The 23,399-nt window shown below is 41.1% G+C and overlaps 1 protein-coding gene across 9 annotated transcripts in view; it reads right to left on the reverse strand.

Moving 5' to 3' along the window:
* Positions 1-23,399, reverse strand: part of ASCC3 (activating signal cointegrator 1 complex subunit 3) — a 508,218-nt gene that overhangs the window by 470,013 nt on the left and 14,806 nt on the right. For 7 of the 9 annotated variants that reach the window (XM_073336863.2, XM_073336866.2, XM_073336865.2 and 4 more), the window contains exons 2-4: positions 14,695-14,845; positions 8,697-8,847; positions 2,194-2,777 (exon numbers count right to left, since the gene is read on the reverse strand). In XM_073336863.2, the coding sequence (XP_073192964.2) occupies positions 2,194-2,777; positions 8,697-8,847; positions 14,695-14,784 (825 nt within the window). In that variant the 5' untranslated portion in view covers positions 14,785-14,845. Of the gene's footprint in view, positions 1-2,193; positions 2,778-8,696; positions 8,848-14,694; positions 14,846-23,399 lie in introns of those variants that run through there. The other 2 variants (XM_073336864.2, XM_073336867.2) reach the window with 2 other exon arrangements.

Consider the following 23,399-nt stretch of genomic DNA (forward strand, 5'->3'; position numbering starts at 1 on the left):
TGAAATAGCTGGAAAACTGGATCTAAAAGAACTAGTGACTGAATTTTCAAAACTTAAAGCAAGAAAAGTCATGTTTTAAGAGCACAAAATGTTTTTTTATTCTGAATGTTTTGTAAATACAGGTTAAAGTTCACTGAAGAGTTTTCTTATTTCTTTCTATATTGGATGTGGCGGTAATGGCAGTTAAAGCAGACTAGCGTAATGGATGATTTGGGATTTGTAATAAAAAGATTATAAACATTTTTAATGCATTTTTATTTGAAATCTGACTGATACATCATCTAGCTCTCGTGTACAAATCTATTCTGAAAATTTCGTGTCAGCCTAGATCTGCCCTTGAGGTTTGGGGGTGGGGCCGCCAATTGCAAGGTTTGCCTAGGGCGCCAGTTGCTGGTAGCTAGTCTAGGGCAGCCCCTGGTCCCCTGTCCTTCTTCTGAAAGAGTCACTCCTTCATCCTACTAGCTTCCACCAGTTCCTGGACCACTTTCTAAAGGCGGAAATAGGTAGCAGATTTATAATGGGTCTTTCCGCAGAGCTACCTGCCCCTACTTCCACCTCAAAGCAGATCTCTCTCCTGCATCAGCAGCAAAAAGAGGGTCTGCAACAGGAAGTGTGACCACTAATGCAGAAAAATAATTAAAAGGTAATTTTTTCCACATTTAAAAGTACCAAATGATTTTTTTAAAGTGTAGCTAGAAAGTATAACTGCACTTTAAAATTAATGAACATTTGGAAGTTAAACAAGATCTTTAAAGATAATAAAAATTCGACCTCTCATCTCAAACAGTTGCTTCCTAACAAGACTGTGTAAGTAGACACGTCAGCCATGGGGAACAGTACGGCATCCGCCATAAAAAAAACAGGGTGATACATCAGGGCCTACAGATTTACCCTAATCGTAAGTTCAACTGTAAAAAGTGCAAGTGCACAAAATGTTACAATAACCTATAACAAATGTAAAGGGAATAGGTGCAAAAAAGCCAGACAAAAACTCTACATTAATCCAAACAAAAAAAAGCCTGTTAATATAACCCAAAGTTAAAATCATGTTTTGTAAACAAAAAATGTGGGTCCAAAAATTAATGAACCAAAATTGGTTTGTTGAATATTAGGTCCAATTGCTGGACATGACAAAATGGGCTATTCCACCCATCACTCCTCTTTTAGGTCCTTAAAGAAAAAGACTGTTGGGGAAAAATAAAAAACAAACAGACATAGGCTAGTGAAGAAAGCTTCACCATTACACCCCCACTGTCTCTTGGGACCCCAGGCCTACATCATCCTAATCCTGAGATGTCCTGACCAGACTGGGCCAAAAAGGGGGGCCCAGGTAACATTGCTACCAGCTCCAGCTAAAATCTCAGCCACCACATGGGATCTGACTTTAACAACAGCTACAAGAACAGCTCCAGCCCATTCTTAACTAGGTTCTATTTTCCCCAAAAAATGACAGTTATTGCCATATTTGGTACCATTTAAGAGACTGGACAAGGGGGTTTTCCTTCTAAACATTTTCTCCAGCTAAAGGGAAAGGAACAAGAGATGTTATAAGAATTAAATAAAACATTTCAAATGTTTAAAATAAAAGTGTTAAGTTTTTTCCTTTTTTTCCATCTTTAATAAAAGTTAAAAAGGATGTTCAGTGATGTGTTTGCCATGGTACTAAGCAGTCTGAGGTCTCTGTACACCAAATCACAGACCTGAATACGGTTTAACATTGGACATTGTGTTATGTTAATGCCATCTGCCCATATATTCCATCGAAGTCAATACAACAGTGACCAAAAGAAAACTGTCTCCCTATATAAACAGAAAAAACATTTATACAATGATTTTTCTGCTCCAGTGCACTGCAATATCTTAAACCATTATACAGACTCATGTATAGTGATTTAAGATATTGTGATTTCATTTTTATTAACACAAAGACAAAAACATTGATATCACTCAACTCAGCTATTGCCCCTTGACAGCTGTGACTATAGCTTTAGCAATATGCCAAGTCTCGAAAGCTACCAGAATAGTCACTGCCTTTTACCTTCAAGAAGAAACTTGTCTCTAGCCTGTTAATGCCAAGTGGACATCTTTTTTTTGTATGTGGAAAACTTGAAATAATGAGTAAAAAAGGAAAGTTTGATATCTGTGTCACTTTAAATAAATTCTACTACAGTATTACGAATATAACTACTGTACCTCATTCTGAAGTTCGTCACCACTTTTACTAGACGCAAGCATCGCATATAAAGTGCAGCAGAGATCATCTGTTGTTGGTTCTCCAGGGGTTCCTTTTAGTGATTCATTTAGAAACTTCCCAACCTCATACCACAGAAAAGAATCATCCACTTTTTCCAAGGACTTGTGATCAGAGTTATCGCCATAGCAATTCTGGAAGTGTTCCAAATGGTTATTCAGAAATTTGTTGTAATCTAAGCTTATAGTTTTCTGTTCAGCAGCCTCACCATTTATTGGCAGTTCTTCAGAGTGATCCAGGTCATGCATGTCAAATGAAAATACTATATTTTTACCAAAGAATACTCTGTTATCACCATTTTGCTCTTCAGCAATCTGTATAAGTGCAGTAAGCTGTTCTTCAGTGAAGTAAGAAGCAATCCGGCACGTGGCACTACAGGCGGCAGTAGCAGACGATGATGGAAAGGGCCCAAACGTCTGCCTGATTGCCTTTGTTTCTTCATGACCAACGCACTCCTTCATGTGAAACATCTTAAAGAGAAAAACAGCTCCACTTTCAATTGCCTCTTGTCCATTTTCAGTTCCTACTGTGCACAAAAACAAAAGAAACTTCACTACCTAAATTCTAACAACTAAAATAATTCTCTTTTACTGCCTATCACATAAATGTATTCAATTTGTTGCTCCAAATAGTGCCATATGAGCAATTAGAGTGACATGAATCTTTAATCTAAGAATAAAACAATAAGAGTAAGTTGTTGCAGGGTTTTACAGTTAGAAAAGGTGTTGTAATAATAAAGCATCTAGATTTTACTCTTTTTAGTTGTACTTTTATTTATTAAGGATTTCTAGGTCTATCATTTTGATACCCTGTATCAGTGGTTCTCGAACTAGGGCCGCTGCTTGTTCAGGGAAAGCCCTCATTGGCCTGCAACGGCGAACAGTGGCCAGTGGGAGCTGCTATCGGCCGAACCTGAGGACGCGGCAGGTAAACTAACCGGCCCGGCCCATCAGGGGCTTTCCCTGAACAAGCGGCGGCCCTAGTTTGAGAACCACTGTCCTATATGAACTTAAAAAAAATAAACCTATTTTCACACCATCAATATTCTTTGTACAAACCAACATTTTTTAAAAATTGGAGAAGTGTTGAGAATGTAAATCAAGTAACCTGACTGAATGTTCTAATTTACTTTAGAACACAAGACAAAGACAAAGCTCTTCTCTGCTACCCTAGCTTGATTCAGCCATTAGGAATTTACTGCATACTGTACAATACATACATTCTAGTTTTAGAACTAATGCAACATCATGTTTATCTGTATCAGTTAATGCTGGATACAGATATTTTTCTATGGACAGAAACAGAAATTTACAGTGTGCTCAAATCAACAAAAGCATAAAGAATATTAATTTTACCATCTATATTTATAAATCAGAGTCAAGAAGAGCTTCTTGGGAACCAAATGCCAAGAGAACCTTTAACTTAGTTGTTGCTGGTTCTGATGATGATTATTTCATTTGCCTTGTTCTTGATTTGTCTCTTTTTACAAGTAATACGTAAATATACTCATTTATAGAGAAATTATGAAATATGTAATTTTGACAGACACTGTATACCCCTAAGTTTTGTTTATTTGCTTACTGCTGTTCTGGGATAAAAACAAAAAACAAAGAAACCCAAAAAATCTTTTGTACTAAATTAGCTTTAATATATCAGGCGCTTTGGGAAGCAAAAGGGCAAACAATGAATTTAATTACATAGTTTCTAATGTAGCTGCTCCCTGGTTACTTTTAATCCTTTTTAAAGTGTTTCATTACCAGACACAGATATCCCAGGAATCCAATGACAAAAAAATATCCATCCACAAACACCTCCTCAAATATTCATGCTTAAGTACAAATCATATTCCTTAAAGTCACCAAGAATATGATCCTGAAACTTTTCAAAGATGTAGAGCAGCTTTTTCGTTCATAGGCTAGAGAGCAATTACTTCTTTGTACCCCAGTAGAACAAATAATGCTGTCAGTCACAGTGCGAGTTAGTTCTGATTAAATATTTCTAAGACAACTCTGAATGCTGATGATTGGCTAACTGTAAGTGATAGCACCTGTGCCTGACTGAAGACATTGGTGTTGAGTTTAAAGCACAGTAGCAGGCCAGCCTGAACTTGTTTCTATACCTAGGATAGAATAAACTAGATCTCTCTTTGCTCTCTAAGCAATGAAACTTGAGTTAATCTAGTCAGCACCAAAATATTGAGAAAATATCCTTAGGAATTCCAACAGGTTTCAATCATATTAATTCTGAGATCTGAGTATATCAACTTTTAACTTCACTTCCTCCTCAGAAAAGCACTGGACATGAAGACAAAAAACCTCAAGAATTGGGATGATGAAGACGACTCAATAACTAGTTCTGTGATGTCACCATCTGTTCACACAAAGAAATTGTTATAGTGTATATAGAGCTGAATAGCCAGGATTTAAAATATTCTTCATCATATATAAGAAGAAAGTAATTACAAATAAATTGATTTTCTGCACAAGGATTTAACGGAGTAGTTTTAGAAGATGCTAAGAAACCTTGAAGTCAATGGTACTCGGCGCCTTTGGAAACATCAGGCCACAACTGAGTAATGAATATTCAAAACAAGCAAGATTACTAATGTTCAAAGTAATTTAAAAAGTTATTTAAATCATTCTTGTTGTTTGATAAGGTAAATTTAATTCAATAAGATGGCTAGATTTAACAAGTTCCACTACTCATTTATGTTGCAAAAATTGGGGAACATGTTTCTGATTTATTTTATCTAAGGCCTGGTCTACACTACGGGGTTAGGTCAAATTTAGCTGAGTTAGGTCGATTTAAAAATGACAGCGTCCACACAACCAACCCTGTTCCGTCGACCAAAAGGGCTCTTAAAATTGACTTCTGTACTACTCCCCAACAAGGGGAGTAGCGCTAAAATTGACCTTGCTGGGTCAAATTTGGGGTAGTGTGGACACAAATCGACAGTATTGGCCTCCAGAAGCTATCCCAGAGTGCTCCATTGTGACCACTCTGGGTAGCACTTAGAACTCTGATGCACTAGCCAGGTACACAGGAAAAGCCCCAGGAACTTTTGAATTTAATATCCTGTTTGGTCAGCGTGGCGAACTCAGCAGCACAGGTGACCATGCAGTCCCCCCAGCATCGTAGAGCATAGAATGTTTCTATGCTCCCCCTATCATCTCCGTCCCTGAGGTTATCGCAGATTAGAAGGCAAAAAAAACCACACTTGCGATGACATTTTCCGAGCTCATGCAGTCCTCCAGCACTGACAGGGCACAGCTTAATACATGGAGACATTAAGTGACAGAGGCCAGGAAAGAATTAAGTGAGCGTGAAGAGCAGAGGCAGGACACGACGCTGAGGCTAATGGGGGAGCAAACGGACATGATGAAGCATCTGTTGGAGCTGCAGGAAAGCCAACAAGAGCACAGACCCCCGCTGCATCCACAAGAACGTATGGGGGGGTGTCGAGGAGGCTCCAGGCACCCAGCCACTCCACTCCAGAGGATGGCCCAAGCAACAGAAGGCTGTCATTCAAAAAGTTTGATTTTTAGCATGGCTACAATAAGCAATGTGGTTTTGTCCTTCCCTCCTCCCCCACCCCACCCAGGCTAACTTGTCCTTTATCTCTCTCTTTTTTTTTTAAATTAATACAGAAAGAATGCAAGGTTTCAAAACAATAGTTACTTTATTTCGAAGGGGGGAGGGTGGTTGGCTTACAGGGAATTAAAATCAACAAAGAGGGTGGGTTTGCATCAAGGAGAAACACACACAACTGTCACACCGAAGCCTGGCCAGTCATGAAACTGGTTTTCAAAGCTTCTCTGATATTCAGCGCACCTTGCTGTGCTCTCCTAACTGCCCTGGTGTCTGGCTGCTCAAAATTGGACACCAGGGGATTTGCCTCAACCTCCCACCCTGCCATAAATGTCTCCCCCTTACTCTCACAGATATTATGGAGCACACAGCAAGTAGCAATAACAATGGGAATGTTGGTTGCGCTGAGGTCTGACCTAGCCAGCAAACAGCGCCAGCAAACTTTTGAACATCCAAAGGCACATTCTACCACCATTCTGAACTTGCTCAGCCTATAGTTGAACTGCTCCTTACTACTGTCCAGGCTTCATGAGCCATGGGAGCAAGGGGTAGGCTGTGGTAGGTGTGACTGCACGGTGCTGCCAGCTGGGAGAGCAGCCTGAGGCAGAAGCCTCCAGCTCGCATGATATTCCAGGAAGGACTGAATCTCCATGAGACAAAACTTAAAGAAAAGAATGACCTCTGGCTCCCATTCGGTGCTCGAAGATGAGGATAGCCATGTCTGTCCAGGAGCCCCAATCTACCTCACTGAGGTCTGCCAGGAGCACCCGGAGACATACGACGCCTATCAGTCCTACTGCACCGACTGCCGTGAAGGCAAGGAGCTGCTGCTGCGTAGCAATGCAGTACCACGTCCGCCAGCAGCAGCCAGGAGATGTATGGTGAGCTGAGCGGGCTCCATGCTTATCGTGGTATGGCATCTGCATGCGTAACCCATGAAAAAAGGCGCAAAATGATTGTCCGCCATTGCTTTCACGGAGCAGGGAGGGGTCTGATTACATGTACCCAAAACCACCCGCGACAATGTTTTTGCCCCATCAGGAATTGGGAGCTGAACCCCGAATTCCAATGGGCATCAGAGACTGCGGGAACCGTGGAATAGCTACGAGCTCTGTCCCTTAGTTTAATAAAGGTATATCTGCAGCCCACCACTTAGCATCCAGACCCACCCCACAGCCCCAGCTCTGCTCCCGCCCCACTCCTCTGACCCGGCGCTCCAGCTGGGGAGTGGGGTTGTGGCAGGGGGGCTTGCCCAGCTCCAGTGCTCCAGCCACGGAGCGGGGCACGGGGGCTTGCCCAGCTCCCACTGCCCGCCAAGCGCTCCTGTCAGAGAGCGGGGCGCGGAGGCTTGCAAGGCCCCACCCCCCACTCTCTCTCTGGTGCACCAGGCAGGCAGAGCAGGGCAAGCCCCATTCCCCAGCGGGAGCACCAGGCAGGTGAAGCGGAGCAAGCCTTAAGCACCAGGTAGGGGGGCGGAGTAGGTGGGGGCACAGGGAGCACATTTTTACAGGTCCCCCCCAATTTTCTGGGGGCCCTGGCCAGCGTGTCATTCCTCCCCTCACAGGGCTGGCTGGAGGAGGGGAAAGTGGCCCTGATCACTCCTACCCCCACCATTGCCTGCCCACTCCAAGTCGGGGCCGACCCGTGTTCCCATCCTCGCTACGCCACTGATACCTGACATCAATTTCTGATAAAGTAAATAGCCCAGTATAGCTGGACTCAGAGGTTACTGGCAAAAACTGACATTGCTTCCCAGACAGAAAGTCACTTTGTATGTCAGCCTGGCCAAGGGTTTTCTTCTTTGGAGCAAAATGTCTCAAACCACAGAAAAGCAGTTTCTTTCTGCAGATGTCATTCAGGCAGTCACGTGCAAGGATGTACGACTCGGATCCCATAGGACTACCAAGGTGATAGGCTGCCATATTTACACATAACAGATTTACGTAGCTTAAGCCCCACCAGTCATATTTACCCTGTGGCTGCTGTTTGAGATTTCTGAAACAGTAACGAGGAAAGAATACAGGAAAATTTAAGCTTACCCCCATCAAACTCAGGGAGATAATCCTTAGCCAAGCATCAACTATGAATGAAACAAACCTACAAAAACATCTCCTTGACCCTCGTGCTGATAAGGGGTGACTAGGAGCTAATGGGGCTCAACTCCACTAATAATGCTAACTGAAATTTTTTCAACAAAAAGTTTTTTTTTAAAAAATAGGGTTTTGTTGAAAACAAATTTTTCCCACATATTTTTTCTCACAAAGTTTTGTTTATTGAAAAATATTCAAAATTTTTGAAATATTTTCATTTTGACAGACTGGGAAATTCCTCTCCCCCACCCCACCGCTTTTAAAAAAAAAAAAACACAACAAAAACTAAAAACAGTAACTCCACTCCGTCCCCTATACTGGTAAAAGGGGTGGAGAGGCTAGAGGCTTCTTCTCGGTCTCTTGTTTCCTAAGTACCTAGTTTCAGAATGACAAAGTTGTTAAAAAATCCATTCTCTAATATTACAACTATTTCTGCACTGAAGTAGATACCACCAGACTTGTTCTCTTCTCCTTGTTGATGTGCCAAAAGTAACTGTAGCAACTTTTAATTATTGGAGGTTGATTAAAGAGAAGTAAGAGACAGCACTAACAATATGAGAAGCAACAATTCCAGAAAATGGAAAATTAAATCAAAGTTAAAAGACATCCTGAGGCCCCAATTCCAACGTTAGATATGCATGTGTAACTGAGACTAGCTTTAGTTTCCAGGGTATATCTGAGGGAAGAACTGAAGAGTACAAAACATATCAACTTAAAATTTGGTTTTCAGGCTGATGGTATTAGATTACTAACAAATTAAGACTTACCTATTTGTTTTGCAGCCTGTAATATAGTTCTTAAATCTCCAGATACAGACTGTTGTTCTTTCTTGTCCAAACTGTCTTCAACAAATTTTACTATCTTCTTCCATGTAAGCTCGGAGCTCATTAACTGTTTATGTAATTTTGATCTTTTATTCTGAAAAAGAATAGATTAATCAGAGAAAATAAATGTTAGAAATGTGCATTTTGTTTGGAATTAACATGCAGTTCGTAAAAACAAAAGCTAATTGGAGCTGCGGAACCTGTCCTTGTTTTAAACAGCTTCCCTACAAGAATTATGCTTTTATGCTTGAAGATGTACTTACTGGAGTATGGGATGCATCACATATTAAGCAGTCACATTGATACACCACATATTTTTAAAAAGAACAGACAAAGGGGGAATAGTAAGATGTTACCAAAAAGCCCCAAGCTGTTTAAGAGGATGATAGGCATAAGAACACACACACCTAAACAGACCATGGTTCATCTATTGAATTTCTAACAATAACCAAAGCCGAACGCTTCAGGAGGGCATGAAATAATTCCCCTGATCATGCAATTTCATACCGTAAAAGGAAATTCCTTACTGACCCCAGCTGGTCAGTTTATACCTTGAAGCAGAAGGATCAATGACCATATTGTTACAGCAGTTTTTAGACTTCTTCATACCAGTAGAGTGTTCTAAGCTTTAAAATCTTACTAACATTATTTGCCTCAAATGTCTAAGTTCAGTAAATTCCAAAGGTTAATTATATGTTGTAGATAAAGGTTTTATCTGACATTTTAAGATACAAGATGGGATTCTGAATGTAAATACTAGCCGTTCTTCCTGTATTCTTATAACTATTTTTCCAGTTAGTGCGGATGCAGTTCTTTACTGCATACATGAAGCAACCTAACGTATCCACTTTCCCCATGGTACGTATTCCCATTGAAATGGCCCAAAGTGTAAATATTCAGTCCTTTCCCTTCCTATTTGAGTGATACTTACCTGTTCTAAACCCAAACAGCCTCATGTCAGAAACTGGCTGTGTTGTTCCTACTACCCAGCCACCAACACTGGGTCTGAACCCCACTCCCTCACATACACACAAAATGAGAAAATGAAGAGCAACACCAGATTAGCCTCTCTACATCATTCACTAATATTTTTCGATTAAAAAGCTATGTTAAGAGAACATTACGGTTGCAAAGTCAAGCATTCAAAAAGTTTGGAAGTCCCAAACTAATTTGGCCTCCTTGTGCGCATATATGGTGATAGTATGTGATCATGTAATTAAAGACTATTTATAATTTCCCAAAGGAACTTTCCTTATTCAGTGCCCAGGATGGATGGTGCTCACCTAATGAGCTGCCCCCCCCCTTTTTTTTTTTAATTCTCTTTGTTCAATATGTGGTGCTAAGACCTTTTTAATGCACATTATTCAAACTCTGCTCGGAAGACAGATAAGCTCTTCTATAGTACTCATCACTATAGTATGAGAGTTCTTCACAGTATTATTGAATTTAGTTTCTCAGTATTCTTGTGATGAGAAGGGCTATTAATATCCCCATTTTACAGATGGGTGACTGAGGCACAGTGAGATTAAGGTCTAAAGTTTCTATTAGTTTTGTGTCTCCAATTTGAGATGCCTGGAACCTGATTTTTCTGAGTACTTAGCATAATAAAGCATTTTATATAATCAAATCACAGCTGCTTTTGACTTCAGTTGCACCTGTAAGTGCTCCACACGTCCACAAATCAGATCCTTGGAATCTCACATTTGCCAACCAGAATGTGAAGAAAACACAGTGACCGCTTGTGAAAAGTTTGGCTTAAGTGACTTGCCTAGCTTCATATAGGAATTCAGGGGAAGCATTCAATTGTCTTAACCATGAGACCATCCCTTCTCTTCCTGCAGTTCCCTGCCTCATTTGCTACACATCTTCCAACTTCTGCAACCAATGAGGTGGGATCCTACAACTGCCTCTTTCATTACAACCCTTATTCACCCCCAGAGCAGACCCATCCTGTACATTAAATGAAGCAAGGGTCTTGGGGGGTCAGGGGAGAGATTATGTGACCACATAATTAAAGACTGTATCATAATACACAAATGGGCCTGTTACAAAACGCACTGCCTGGAACACCCTCTCGCAGCGAGACCTGGCGTTGCATTGCTCTGCCTCAGTTTTCCCCCTCTTCTGAATCTTGAATAGGGACTTCAAAGTCTCTGTTTCAGTAACACCTTTGTTTGAGCTCATTTATTAAAACACAAAATATTCCAAATCCAAAGATAAACTCCTCAGAGTCCAAGATGACAATGTCCAACAGACTCAGAAATGTAGGCTCTCTGCCAACACCAAGGCTCCTCTCCCATGCTGACCTTCAATAATGTTCAGAGTAAGTTCTTACTAAACACAAGAAAATATAGATTTGCCCCCCTTTCTGGGCACCTCTTCTGCACATTCTTTGCCAATACTCCCAGGCTCTGCAGAGTCCTTACTTGATGTTTTAACCAAGCACCACCTTCCAGGGCTTTCTCCTTAGAGCCTCTTTTGGCCAGCAGGTTCCCATTGCCTCCCCTCCCAGGGGACTCTGGCAGCCTCTCTGTCATAAATATAAAGGGAAGTGTAAACCCCTTTAAAATCCCTCCTGGCCAGAGGAAAAATCCTCTCACCTGTAAAGGGTTAAGAAGCTAAAGGTAACCTCGCTGGCACCTGACCAAAATGACCAATGAGGAGACACGATACTTTCAAAAGCTGGGAGGAGGGAGAGAAACAAAGGGTCTGTGTCTGTCGGTATGCTGCTTTTGCCGGGGATAAAACAGGAATGGAGTCTTAGAACTTTTAGTAAGTAATCTAGCTAGGTATGCGTTAGATTATGATTTCTTTAAATGGCTGAAAAAAGAACTGTGCTGAATAGAATGACTATTTCTGTCTGTGTGTCTTTTTTGTGACTTAAGGTTTTGCCTAGAGGGATTCTCTATGGTTTTGAATCTAATTACCCTGTAAGGTATCTACCACCCTGATTTTACAGGGGGGATTCCTTTACCTCTATTTACTTCTATTTCTATTAAAAGTCTTCTTGTAAGAAAACTGAATGCTTTTTCATTGTTCTCAGATCCAAGGGTTTGGGTCTGTGGTCACCTATGCAAATTGGTGAGGATTTTTACCAAACCTTTCCCAGGAAGTGGGGTGCAAGGGTTGGGAAGATTTTGGGGGGAAAGACGTGTCCAAACTACGTTTCCCAGTAAACCCAGTTAGAGTTTGGTGGTGGCAGTGGATATTCCAAGGACAAAGGATAAAATTAATTTGTACCTTGGGGAAGTTTTAACCTAAGCTGGTAAAAGTAAGCTTAGGAGGAGGTTTTCATGCAGGTCCCCACATCTGTACCCTAGAGTTCAGAGTGGGGGAGGAACCTTGACACTCTCCCAAAAACCATTCCACTGACCCTGCTTCCTGTTCACCTCTCCTTAATGAGAACAGGTTCTTTATAAAGGAACACCTATTCACTTCTTAATAGCATTCAATTAAGGGCCAGAGGCTTGGAGCCAGCCAGCCCTGTTCATTAAAGGGGCAGGCCACCCTGTTACAGGACCAAAATAAGGCTTTTTGTCTGATACATCTTCCCACTGCACCCTCATTCACCTTCCAGACATCAGCCTCTGCCTGTCCCCACACATACATACACACACCACAAGCTCTCCTCCCAGCCCCATTCTCCTGCACTAAGTTCATTGTCACAACCTCCACATCCGGTCCGTCAAGTCCACTCCACAAAGCTGGTTCCTCTCCCAATCTGTCTTCTCCTTACCCCTATCCAGTCCCAGTCCCCCAACCCCAGGCTCCTCAACTGACCTCATTCCTTCTCCACCCTGGCTCCTTGTCCCAGTCCCCTACTTCTCTCACACACCCAGCTTCTCATCCAATCTGTCTCGTCTCTACCCTCTAGCCCCTGTGATCAGCCCCACAGCAGCCCAGAGAAGCAATTCCAAGGAAAGCCTTGCTCAGCTCCCACAGCCCCACTCTAGAACATGCTCAGTGCAGATGTAATCTTTGGAGAATATAGTTGCTGAACTCTAATAAGTCTCTAAAAAGCATGTGCAAATCAAGATTTTTTTTTGAAGGCCCACAACTTGGACAAATTTCACAAGAACAGTAGAAGGCAAATCCCTGACACCATAACGAACCCCCTTCCAAATGTCAAGTGCCTGCTCCAAAGCCTGGAGGTGTTAGAGCTTCTCAAAATAACTTCTTCGAACCAGATCATTATTATGAGCAAATCAATGTCTTTTTCTTTAGTCCCAATTTTCAAATGGACTGAACCATTTTTGCTAAAACTTTGCAAAAAAAAAAATTCAGCATGAGGCAGTGTCACACTGTGGGGTGCAATGCAGATCAGTGAGGGGGTGTGTCACTGCCTGTCCTGTAACCCCAAGTGCCTCAAAATGCTTTGCTGCTACTCTCTTTACTGGACACTTCCAGCCATCATAAAAGAATGCACTGCGTATCTGTCTGATAAGCAGTCCTGGTTCAGCGCTCCAATTTCAGCAGCCTGCTTGTTACACTACTGCCTGATTACCCAAAATCCCCTAGTCCCAAATTTTCTCAAAAGCATGTGCTCTGCAATGTCCAACCCTCTCCTTGACCATTCAGAGATATTAAGGTTTGTTTGTTCCTTTAAAGATACAATACCCAACACTCACTTTTCTTCAACCACAGCACTGGGCTGGTTTATACTGAAAGTAAAACAAGTTTAGTCTCAAAAAGAGGTAAGATTTTAAGAGAGTTTTAAGTATAACGGATAGCGCTAGACATAATTAAACAACTTTTCTAGAGGCTAAGACTTAAAAAAACAAGCTACAGCCTTTGTTCAACATAGTTTCTTTAGCAATCTACTTTCCAGCAAAATGGCTGACCACCCCTCCGGTCAGGATTTCCCTGTCAAGAGTGCTGGGTTCCTTTGTCTTAGGTAAAAGATCACTTGGGGTTCTTTGTCTCTCTTTTATACTCCAGTGCACCTCTGAAATGGATTCTTCTGAAGACTACTTGGGGGAGGAGGTAAAGTTCATTCAAGCTGTGAGGAAAGCAACATGGAGTCTGGTGGCAAAGGAAGTTCCAGACTGGTTTCTTCCCCTGATGGAGTTTGCTAAAATACAGACTGTTTCCTTCAATCTCCTTCCCCCGCAACGATGCTGAAAGGTCATTTCCTCTGCTTGTTGGCTTGATGATCCTGTTTATCATCTATGTAAATTAGATTTCCATTGTCTCTTAATGTACTTTGGAAGTACCTTTAAGGTGGCATTCTTGTCTAGAGTGGGATAGCTTTAGTCCTGCCTGCCAGTCATAATTTGATAACAATTTTCAATGTTTTAATTTGTCCTCTGTACATATGCCGCACAATAATATTAATTTTCAGCATGGTATTAGCTTTCTATTGGTATCTTACATGACACCTTCTAGATACATCAGTGAGTTGGGGCACACTAAACTGGTGAGGCCAACTGAAACTTACCACCAGGTATTAGTGAGCCTCTTGCTGTTTTGGGATGCTGCTAGGGTGACCAGCAGACAACCATCATGAAAAATTTCAACCTGAATGATTTAAGTTTGGTACCACTCATAAGCTACTGAAAACAGGATCTTTATAACGGGAAGCATTGGGCAACCCTCACTAGAGGTGTTGTTACCTGCATCACCTATTTATGAATTCTATTTCCTATCTATCTTCTCTTTTCCCAACTAAATACATGAATATCAGTATTTTTAAGCTTTCCTGAAAGGGAAGACCCCCCACCACCAAAACCATCCCTCATTCTAGCCAAAGTAAATTCAGTCTTGTATGAACATAATGGGATAAGCAGGAAATGCACACGGAATCTATACTTAAATAGTCTTCCTGATCTTCCCATTAAAAAAATAGCAGTTTACCTTAAGGAAACAGAATAAATAGACTCTTACAACATCCACTAGAATTTAAAACAAAAAAACCTAAAAAGATAAAACTTAGTATCTTTACCATTAAGTCACCCAATTCTTCACTATAATCATCTTGTTTAGTGACATTTGAAAAGGAGCGTAAAGCTCCCGTAAGACGAGGTAAGGCCATCTGTTACTCATTCAGTGATCCATACGATGAGAAATTAAGTCACACTCCAACTTGTAGAAACCTAAAAGAGAACAAAAAGAACAAATGAAACTTTGCTGACACTTTAAAAACAAATTAACATAAGCCTACTTTCAAACAGGTAGAAACAGACATTCATTATTTTTGAGCAGGGGTTCTCAAACTTCTTTGTACCATGACCCCCGTTCTGACAACAAAAATTACTACACAACCCCACAAGAGGGGACTGAAGACACAGCCCGAGCCCCGCCACCCCGGGCAGGGGAGCCAAAGCCCAAGGGCTTCAGTCCCAGTGAGGGGCCTGTAACCTGAGCCCTGCCACCCAAGGTTGAAGCCCTTGGGCTTAGGCACCAGGCAGTGGGGCTCTGACTTTGACCCCGGGCCCCAGCAAGTTTAACGCCACCTCTGGCGACCCATTTAAAACAGGGTCCTGACCCACAGTTTGAGAACCGCTATTTTTGAGCACTGAAAACTATGCTAGGGACTTCATGCAAGCAAGCAAAAATAGGGTCCTTTCCTTGACATACACAAACAGGCAAAAGTAAGAAGTATGGAGAAGGAAACAGGAAAATAGATAAAGGGATGGGAACTACAAGGACCATAATAAAATAAGATGATGGGGTTACTCTGGATGGCTGACCCCCCCACCGCACCTACATGAACTAAAGTTACCAGTAATGGATAAGAGCATAAATTATTTCTTTATCACTAACACCACAAAAGGTATTACAGTAAATCTATGTGACTAACATAGTGACAAACAAAGAATTACTATCTATTTAGGAATTCATTTTCAATCAGGAAGTTCTGGCAGATTTCAGTTCATTCAGCTGTTTCCAGCAATGTAAAAGAGAGCTTCACCATTGAACTGTTGCTCTCTTGTATCTTCTTCCTTGGAAATGACTCCACAATTTTTAAACAGACAATCAAGGGATCACACAAAGTAATTTTAAAAAGTGTCATTTTTACTCAAACTGAGGTTCACAATATTCACCCTTCCAAACTCTTAAGAAAAAGGAAAAACAAAATGTTACTGCACAACTAGAAAGAATGCCTCAAGCTACATTCACTTACACACATGAAAACACACCTCTGTTTTTCTGTAGCACCGTCTCCACAGTGTCTCAGGAACACCATTTTTTATATTAGATCAGTGGTAGCATTAATAGAATTTTAAAAGCAAATCTAAAACAATATCCATCTCTTATGACTAGTAATTGTGGTTGCAGGCATTGGATTGAAGGAGCATTTACAATGTGATGTGTGGATTCATATCTATATATTTAAATTCCCCATTTTATAATCCCATCTTCAAGCTCCTTCAATCCAATGCCTGCAACCACAATTACTAGTCATAAGAGATGGATATTGTTTTAGATTTGCTTTTAAAATTCTATTAATGCTACCACTGATCTAATAGTCTGCACACAACAATCCTTCCAAACATGTTTAAAGAGCCATTCAGATTTTTTTAAAAAACTTTATTTAAAAAATAGTCTAGAAACAGAGCAGCAAGAGTGATAAAGTGAATTTGCATTATTTTTATTAGTCGTGCATTATCTTGCAATAATAAATAGTACTTTTCTTTTGGTACTGGTAGTTTTCCAAGTCTCCTTAACATTCATCAATGTTTTACAGCTTCATCTACATTTTTGTCATCAGTCTTACAGTTCAGTCTGAAAGTAAATCCAAGTGTAATGTTCAAAAATTATCACATTACAGACAAAAGGAGAAATGCCATCAAATTCACTATAAGGTCTCTCCTCCCTCGGCCAACTAGTATTTCAGGCAACAAACAAGTTCGATGAAAAACACTATTTTGGGATGTGCCCTAACTCATCAACCTTGCACAAATTCCAAGTATGAAATTAGTTAAGAGCAATGAAAGCATAAGACACTGGAAATGAGGAAGAGCCTTTCACCTCTAATTCAAACCCTGGCCGAGGCCACCAAAAGATATAATCTGTTAGATGTTTAGTGACTTACATAAATTAGTCATCTCAACATAGCTCCTAGTGAAAAGGTATTCTCATCACTAAAACCATCATTACAAATACCATACATTAGCTAACAACCAGTGTTTCCCCAAACTTTTGAAAAAAAACTGAGTGCCCACTTCAGAAAAATAAACCTGTTGCATCCGAAAGTGCTAAAGGAGCTAGCGGATGTGATTGCAGAGCCATTGGCCATTATCTTTGAAAACTCATGGCGATCAGGGGAAGTCCCAGACGACTGGAAAAAGGCTAATGTAGTGCCCATCTTTAAAAGAGGGAAGGAGGAGGATCGTGGGAACTACAGGCCAGTCAGCCTCACCTCAGTCCCTGGAAAAATCAGGCAGCAGGTCCTCAAGGAATCAATTCTGAAGCACTTACACAAGAGGAAAGTGAAGTGATCAGGAACAGTCAGCATGGATTCACCAAGGGCAAGTCATGCCTGATTAATCTAATTGCCTTCTATGACAAGATAACTAGCTCTGTGGATGAAGGGAAAGCAGTGGACATGTTGTTCCTTGACTTTAGCAAAGCTTTTGACATGGTCTCCCACAGTATTCTTGCCAGCAAGTTAAAGAAGTATGGGCTGGATGAATGGACTATAAGGTGGATAGAAAGCTGGCTAGATCGTCGGGTTCAACACATAGCGATCAATGGCTCCATGTCTAGTTGGCAGCCGGTATCAAGTGGAGTGCCCCAAGGGTCGGTCCTGGGGCCGGTCTTGTTCAATATCTTCATAAATGATCTGGAGGATGGTGTGGATTGCACCCTCAGCAAGTTTGCAGATGACACTAAACTGGTAGGAGAGGTAGATACGCTGGAGGGTAGGAATAGGATACAGAGGGCCCTAGACAAATTGGAGGATTGGGCCAAAAGAATTCTGATGAAGTTCAACAAGGACAAGTGCAGAGTCCTGCACTTAGGATGGAAGAATCCCATACACCACTACAGATTAGGGACCGAATGGCTCGGCAGCAGTTCTGCAGAAAAGGACCTAGGGGTTACAGTGGACGAGAAGCTGGATAGGAGTCAGCAATGTGCCCTTGTTGCCAAGAAGGCCAATGGCATTTTGGGATGCATAAGTAGGGGCATTGCCAGCAAATTGAGGGACGTGATCATTCCCCTCTATTCGACACTGGTGAGGCCTCATCTGGAGTACTGTGTCCAGTTTTGGGCCCCACACTACAAGAAGGATTTGGAAAAATTGGAAAGAGTCCAGCGGAGGGCAACAAAAATGATTAGGGGTCTGGAACACATGGGTCATGAGGAGAGGCTGAGGGAACTGGGGATGTTTAGTCTACGGAAGAGAAGAATGAGGGGGGATTTGATAGCTGCTTTCAACTACCTGAAAGGGGGTTCCAAAGAGGATGGATCTAGACTGTTCTCAGTGGTACCAGATGACAGAATAAGGAGTAATGGTCTCAAGTTGCAGTGGGGGAGATTTAGGTTGGATATTAGGAAAAACTTTTTCACTAGGAGGGGGGTGAAACACTGGAATGCGTTACCTAGGGAGGTGATGGAATGTCCTTCCTTAGATATTTTTAAGGTCAGGCTTGACAAAGCCCTGGCTGGGATGATTTAATTGGGGATTGGTCCTGCTTTGAGCAGGGGTTGGACTAGATGACCTCCTGAGGTCCCTTCCAATCCTGATATTCTATTATTCTATTAACCCATTGTACCCCTCAGCCTCCCATCCCATCCTCACCATGTGTTAGTGTGACACTGGCAGACCAGGTGCCAACTCATGCCAAGATCCCCATGTCTCCACTGAACACTTACAAATACCTAGCTGGTCAGCCAGTCTGACTCACCTGTGTATTAGTATTATTAAAATAGGTATTAGAGGAATAAAAATGTGCTTAGTGTTTATACTTTATTGAATGCTTTAAGTTCTTGCATACATTAATCTCACATATAACATCTGTATCCCATACTGTACTGTAATATTTAACCATTTGTATTGTAAGCCTTTATAACTGTGTAAGTCACCAGACAGGAGAGAATGATTAGTGTGAAATATTAGTCTCCAACAGAAGTTGTTACGCTACTGTCTGACAAGGAAGGCCCAACCATACCAGATGGACTAGAGTGAAACATTAAAAGGGACAAAATACTTTGTTGTTTACTCTCCTCACCTCCATGGAGATGTGATGAGACTTACCCATCAACAGAGTTTGCAATTTGAAGTGGAAAGGGAAAAAGAAATAACAGGAGGAACTGGATCTTTATGCTGTGTGGACTTTATGGGACAAGGATCACTAGGCATAAGCAAAAGATGTCCAGTGCTTAGCCCGGGTTAGCCCTAAAGGACACAAAGAGCTTGCTTATTATAGAAGTTTCTATTACTTTTGAAATTTAAGACTAGAACTCATTTGTGTATGTGTACCTCTGCGAACTTTGTAAATAACTCATTTCCTTTTCCTATATAATCACTCTCTAGATAGTTTATTAAAGGATTGGCTATAGGATTTGGCTTTGCTGTAGATCTAAAGTGCTACTTACCTGTGGAAAAAAGAAAAGGAGTACTTATGGCACCTTAGAGACTAACAAATTTATTTGAGCATAAGCTTTTGTGAGCTACAGCTCACTTCATCGGATGCATTCAGTGGAAAATACAGTGAGGAGATTTATATACATAGAGAACATGAAACAATGGATGTTACCATACACACTGTAACCAGAGTGATCACTTAAGGTGAGCTATTACCAGCAGGAGAGTGGGGGCGGGGGGGAGAAATAATGTAGTGATAATCAAGGTGGGCCATTTCTGGCAGTTGACAAGAACGTCTGAAGAACGGGGGGGGCGGGGAGAGAATAAACATGGGGAAATAGTTTTACTTTGTGCAATGACCCATCCACTCCCAGTCTCTATTCAAGCCTAAGTTAATTGTATCCAGTTTGCAAATTAATTCTAATTCAGCAGTCTCTCCTTGGAGTCTGTTTTCAAAGTTTTTGAAGAATTGCAACTTTTAGGTCTCTAATCGAGTGACCAGAGAGATTGAAGAGTTCTCCAACTGGTTTTTGGACGTTGTAATTCTTGACGACTGATTTGTGTCCATTTATTCTTTTACGTAGAGACTGTCCAGTTTCACCAATGTACATGGCAGGGGGGCATTGCTGGCACATGATGGCATATATCACATTGGTAAATGTGCAGGTGAATGAGCCTCTGATAGTGTGGCTGATGTGATTAGGCCCTATGATGGTGTCTGCAGAATAGACATGTGGACACAGTTGGCAACGGGCTTTGTTGCAAGGATAGGTTCCTGGGTTAGTGGTTCTGTTGTGTGGTGTGGGGCTGCTGGTGAGTATTTGCTTCAGGTTGGGGGAGGGGGGCGTCTGTAAGCAAGGACTGGCCTGTCTCCCAAGATTTGTGAGAATGATGGGTCGTCCTTCAGGATAGGTTGTAGATCCTTGATGATGAGTTGGAAAGGTTTTAGTTGGGAGCTGAAGGTGATGGCTAGTGGCGTTCTGTTATTTTCTTTGTTGGGCCTGTCCTGTAGTAGGTGACTTCTGGGTACTCTTCTGGCTCTGTCAATCTGTTTCTTCGCTTCAGTAGGTGGGTATTGTAGTTGTAATTATGCTCAAATAAATTTGTTAGTCTCTAAGGTGCCACAAGTATTCCTTTTCTTTTTGCAAATACAGACTAACACGGCTGCTACTCTGTAACCTGTGGAAGTGACTGGTCCTTTGGGACTGGGAGTAACCTGAATATTACTGTGATACTTGGTATAAGGGACCACCTACCACAAACATAAGCTTACCTGGGTGGCAAGACAGATTACCCAAGGGTACTCCTTATTTAGGCTGTTAGTGCCTGAGGAGTTTACACTTGATAATTGGTTAATGAAATCTAAGTATAGAGCGCTCAGCCAATTTGGGGTTTGTGCCAAGGTTCTTGACAGTCTGCCCTTTGGATGGTACTCCTGCTCTTGAGCCACTGCAGGACAGCTTGACAGTTGGGTGATGCCATCTTAACATTTTCACCTTCCACACACAAATCCCTAACTAGTCCTTCACACTACTTCCGCACTTTGGAAAATGGAGTTGTCCATCTTTGCAATATGATGCTCTCTCTCCTTTCTTATTCTTACATGCTATAATGAACAGTTAAAGGTCAGGAGTACTTGTGGCACCTTAGAGACTAACCAATTTATTTGAGCATGAGCTTTCGTGAGCTACAGCTCACTTCATCGGATGCATGCCGTGGAAACTGTAGCAGACTTTATATATACACAGAGAATATGAAAAAATACCTCCTCCCACCCCACTGTCCAGCTGGTAATAGCTTATCTAAAGTGATCATCAGGTGGGCCATTTTCAGCACAAATCCAGGCTTTCTCACCCTCCACCCCCCCACACAGATTCACTCTCCTGCTGGTGATAGCCCATCCAAAGTGACAACTCTTTACACAATGTGCATGATAATAAAGTTGGGCCATTTCCTGCACAAAGCTTTCTTAAAAAAATAAATAAATGCTGAGATTCTGCAGAACAACTGATAGATGAATGTATTCTCTCTCTCTTCATCATGCAGTCCTTCCCCTCCCAAGGACTTTGGGAAACAGTCTTAATTCTACGGTCTCTCTGACACCATCTAACATATAGACTTATAAGGATAGTTAAGTTTCCCTCCAGACAGCCTCCAAAACAAGTCAAAGCTTATTGACAAGTTAGTCACTGGTCAGGTGTTGTGCAGGTATCAGTAATTTAACCTTATTCTGGAGGACTCACTTATAAAGATGCAAGAGTAAAATTCACATTTTAAATTTTAAGCTCTTTCAGACAGTTACTGTTTTATTTTATGTTTGTACAGTGACAAGCACGGAGAACCCCATGCTGAATGAGGCTTCTGGGTGCTACTGTAACAAATAATAATATTAAGTGAAGAAACAACTGGTTTCAATTACTTTGTTTAAAAGTCACCATTTGACATGAAGTTGACTACATATTCTGTTACACATTTTAAATCTTAATGTTACTGGAGGCAGCATGCTTTATGACAAGGAACTGAAACTTGTTCCTTAATTTGTTATGTTACCACAAAAAAGTCACTTACCTACTCAACACTTGATTTTCTATATCTGTAAAACAAGGGATTCAGGGAGCTTTGTAAAGCTCTGTGAAATGTACAGATGAAGTCTGAGTACTTTAAATTTTACTATACTTATTTTTAAAATACATGTGATTTTTCCTTTGAAAATTTTTAAGAAGGGGGGAAGCCACAACAGAAGATTACAATCTTAACTACGATCAGCACCAGGCAGGAAACCTGTCAGGCTTTGCTGATTTAAAGGTAAGCCTGGACCATAATTTTATCAGGCTATTATCCTTAAAGAAAAATGAAATTCAGGTAGATTTCATTATAGTGGATCAAATTTTCATCTTTATTTCCCTCCCACTTCTGCCTTTTCCTCAAATAGCACTTTCCTCCTTTGCCCCTACTCGTGTGTCTCAGTCTATGGAAAACTGTATTTTTGACTCTTGTGTATTTCTGAACCACAGAAGGCAAACTATTTGACCAGTATAGACAATTAATACAGTGTAAATTGAAACAATTTCTTAAACATTAAAAATGCATATTTATATTTCAGTGCGTGAAAAACTTGCAGGTAAGTTATGGTAAATTCAAGTCTTTCTTTACTTGAAAATGATGAGCCTCTCCTAAATATTAAGATTACAACACAAATAGATGAAATTAAGTGTAAAGCAAGGCAATTCACAGGTAGAGTTTAGACTACGTCAACTCAGTCCCACTGTCCTAGCTATTGCAAAACATGACATGACGCACCCTAAAGTGATTTTGAGTTAAGAACAGAAAATCAAGGATTATGCTACAAGTCAAGCTTTTTGTTTATCTTATTTGTGATAATTCTAAACATATTTAATTTCCAATTTTACTGTGTAGGTCTGTAGTGTAGACCTAGCCTAATGGTGAAAGCCTGGCTCCAGTGAAGTTAAGGAAGAGAGGCTTTAAAACTGATTTCAATGGGGCCAGGATTTAACCCTAAATAAGCACTTCTGCTATTTCCACGTTTTCTGTTGTTGTCTTCCCCCTCTCATTGAGTAATGAGCCTACCCTGTCCTTGCTCTTCCTCTTGCTTCTAATGTATTTGTAGAATATTTTCTTGTTACCCTTTATGTCTCTAGCTAATCTAATTTTGTGCCTTGGCCTTTCTAATTTTGTCCCTACATACTTGTGTTATTTGTTTATATTCATCCTTTGTAATTTGACCTAGTTTGCACTTTTTGTAGGACTCTTGATTTTTAGATCATAGAAGATCTCTTAGTAAGCCAGGGTGATCTCTTGCCATACTTCCTATCTTTCCTACACAGTGGGATAGTTTGCTCTTCTGCCCTTAATAATGTCTCTTTGAAAAACTGCCAGCTGTCTTCAATTGTTTTTTCCCTTAGACTTGCTTCCCATGGGATCTTACCTACCAACTCCCTGAGTTTGCTCAAGTCTGCTTTTTTGAAATCCACTGTCTTTATTTTGCTGTTCTCCCTCCTACCATTCCTTAGAATCATGATCATTTCATGTTTCAGAGGAACAGCCGTGTTAGTCTGTATTCGCAAAAAGAAAAGGAGTACTTGTGGCACCTTAGA

This window comes from Lepidochelys kempii, chromosome 3, assembly GCF_965140285.1.
Source record: "Lepidochelys kempii isolate rLepKem1 chromosome 3, rLepKem1.hap1, whole genome shotgun sequence".
In the NCBI taxonomy this organism is placed as follows: domain Eukaryota; kingdom Metazoa; phylum Chordata; order Testudines; family Cheloniidae; genus Lepidochelys; species Lepidochelys kempii.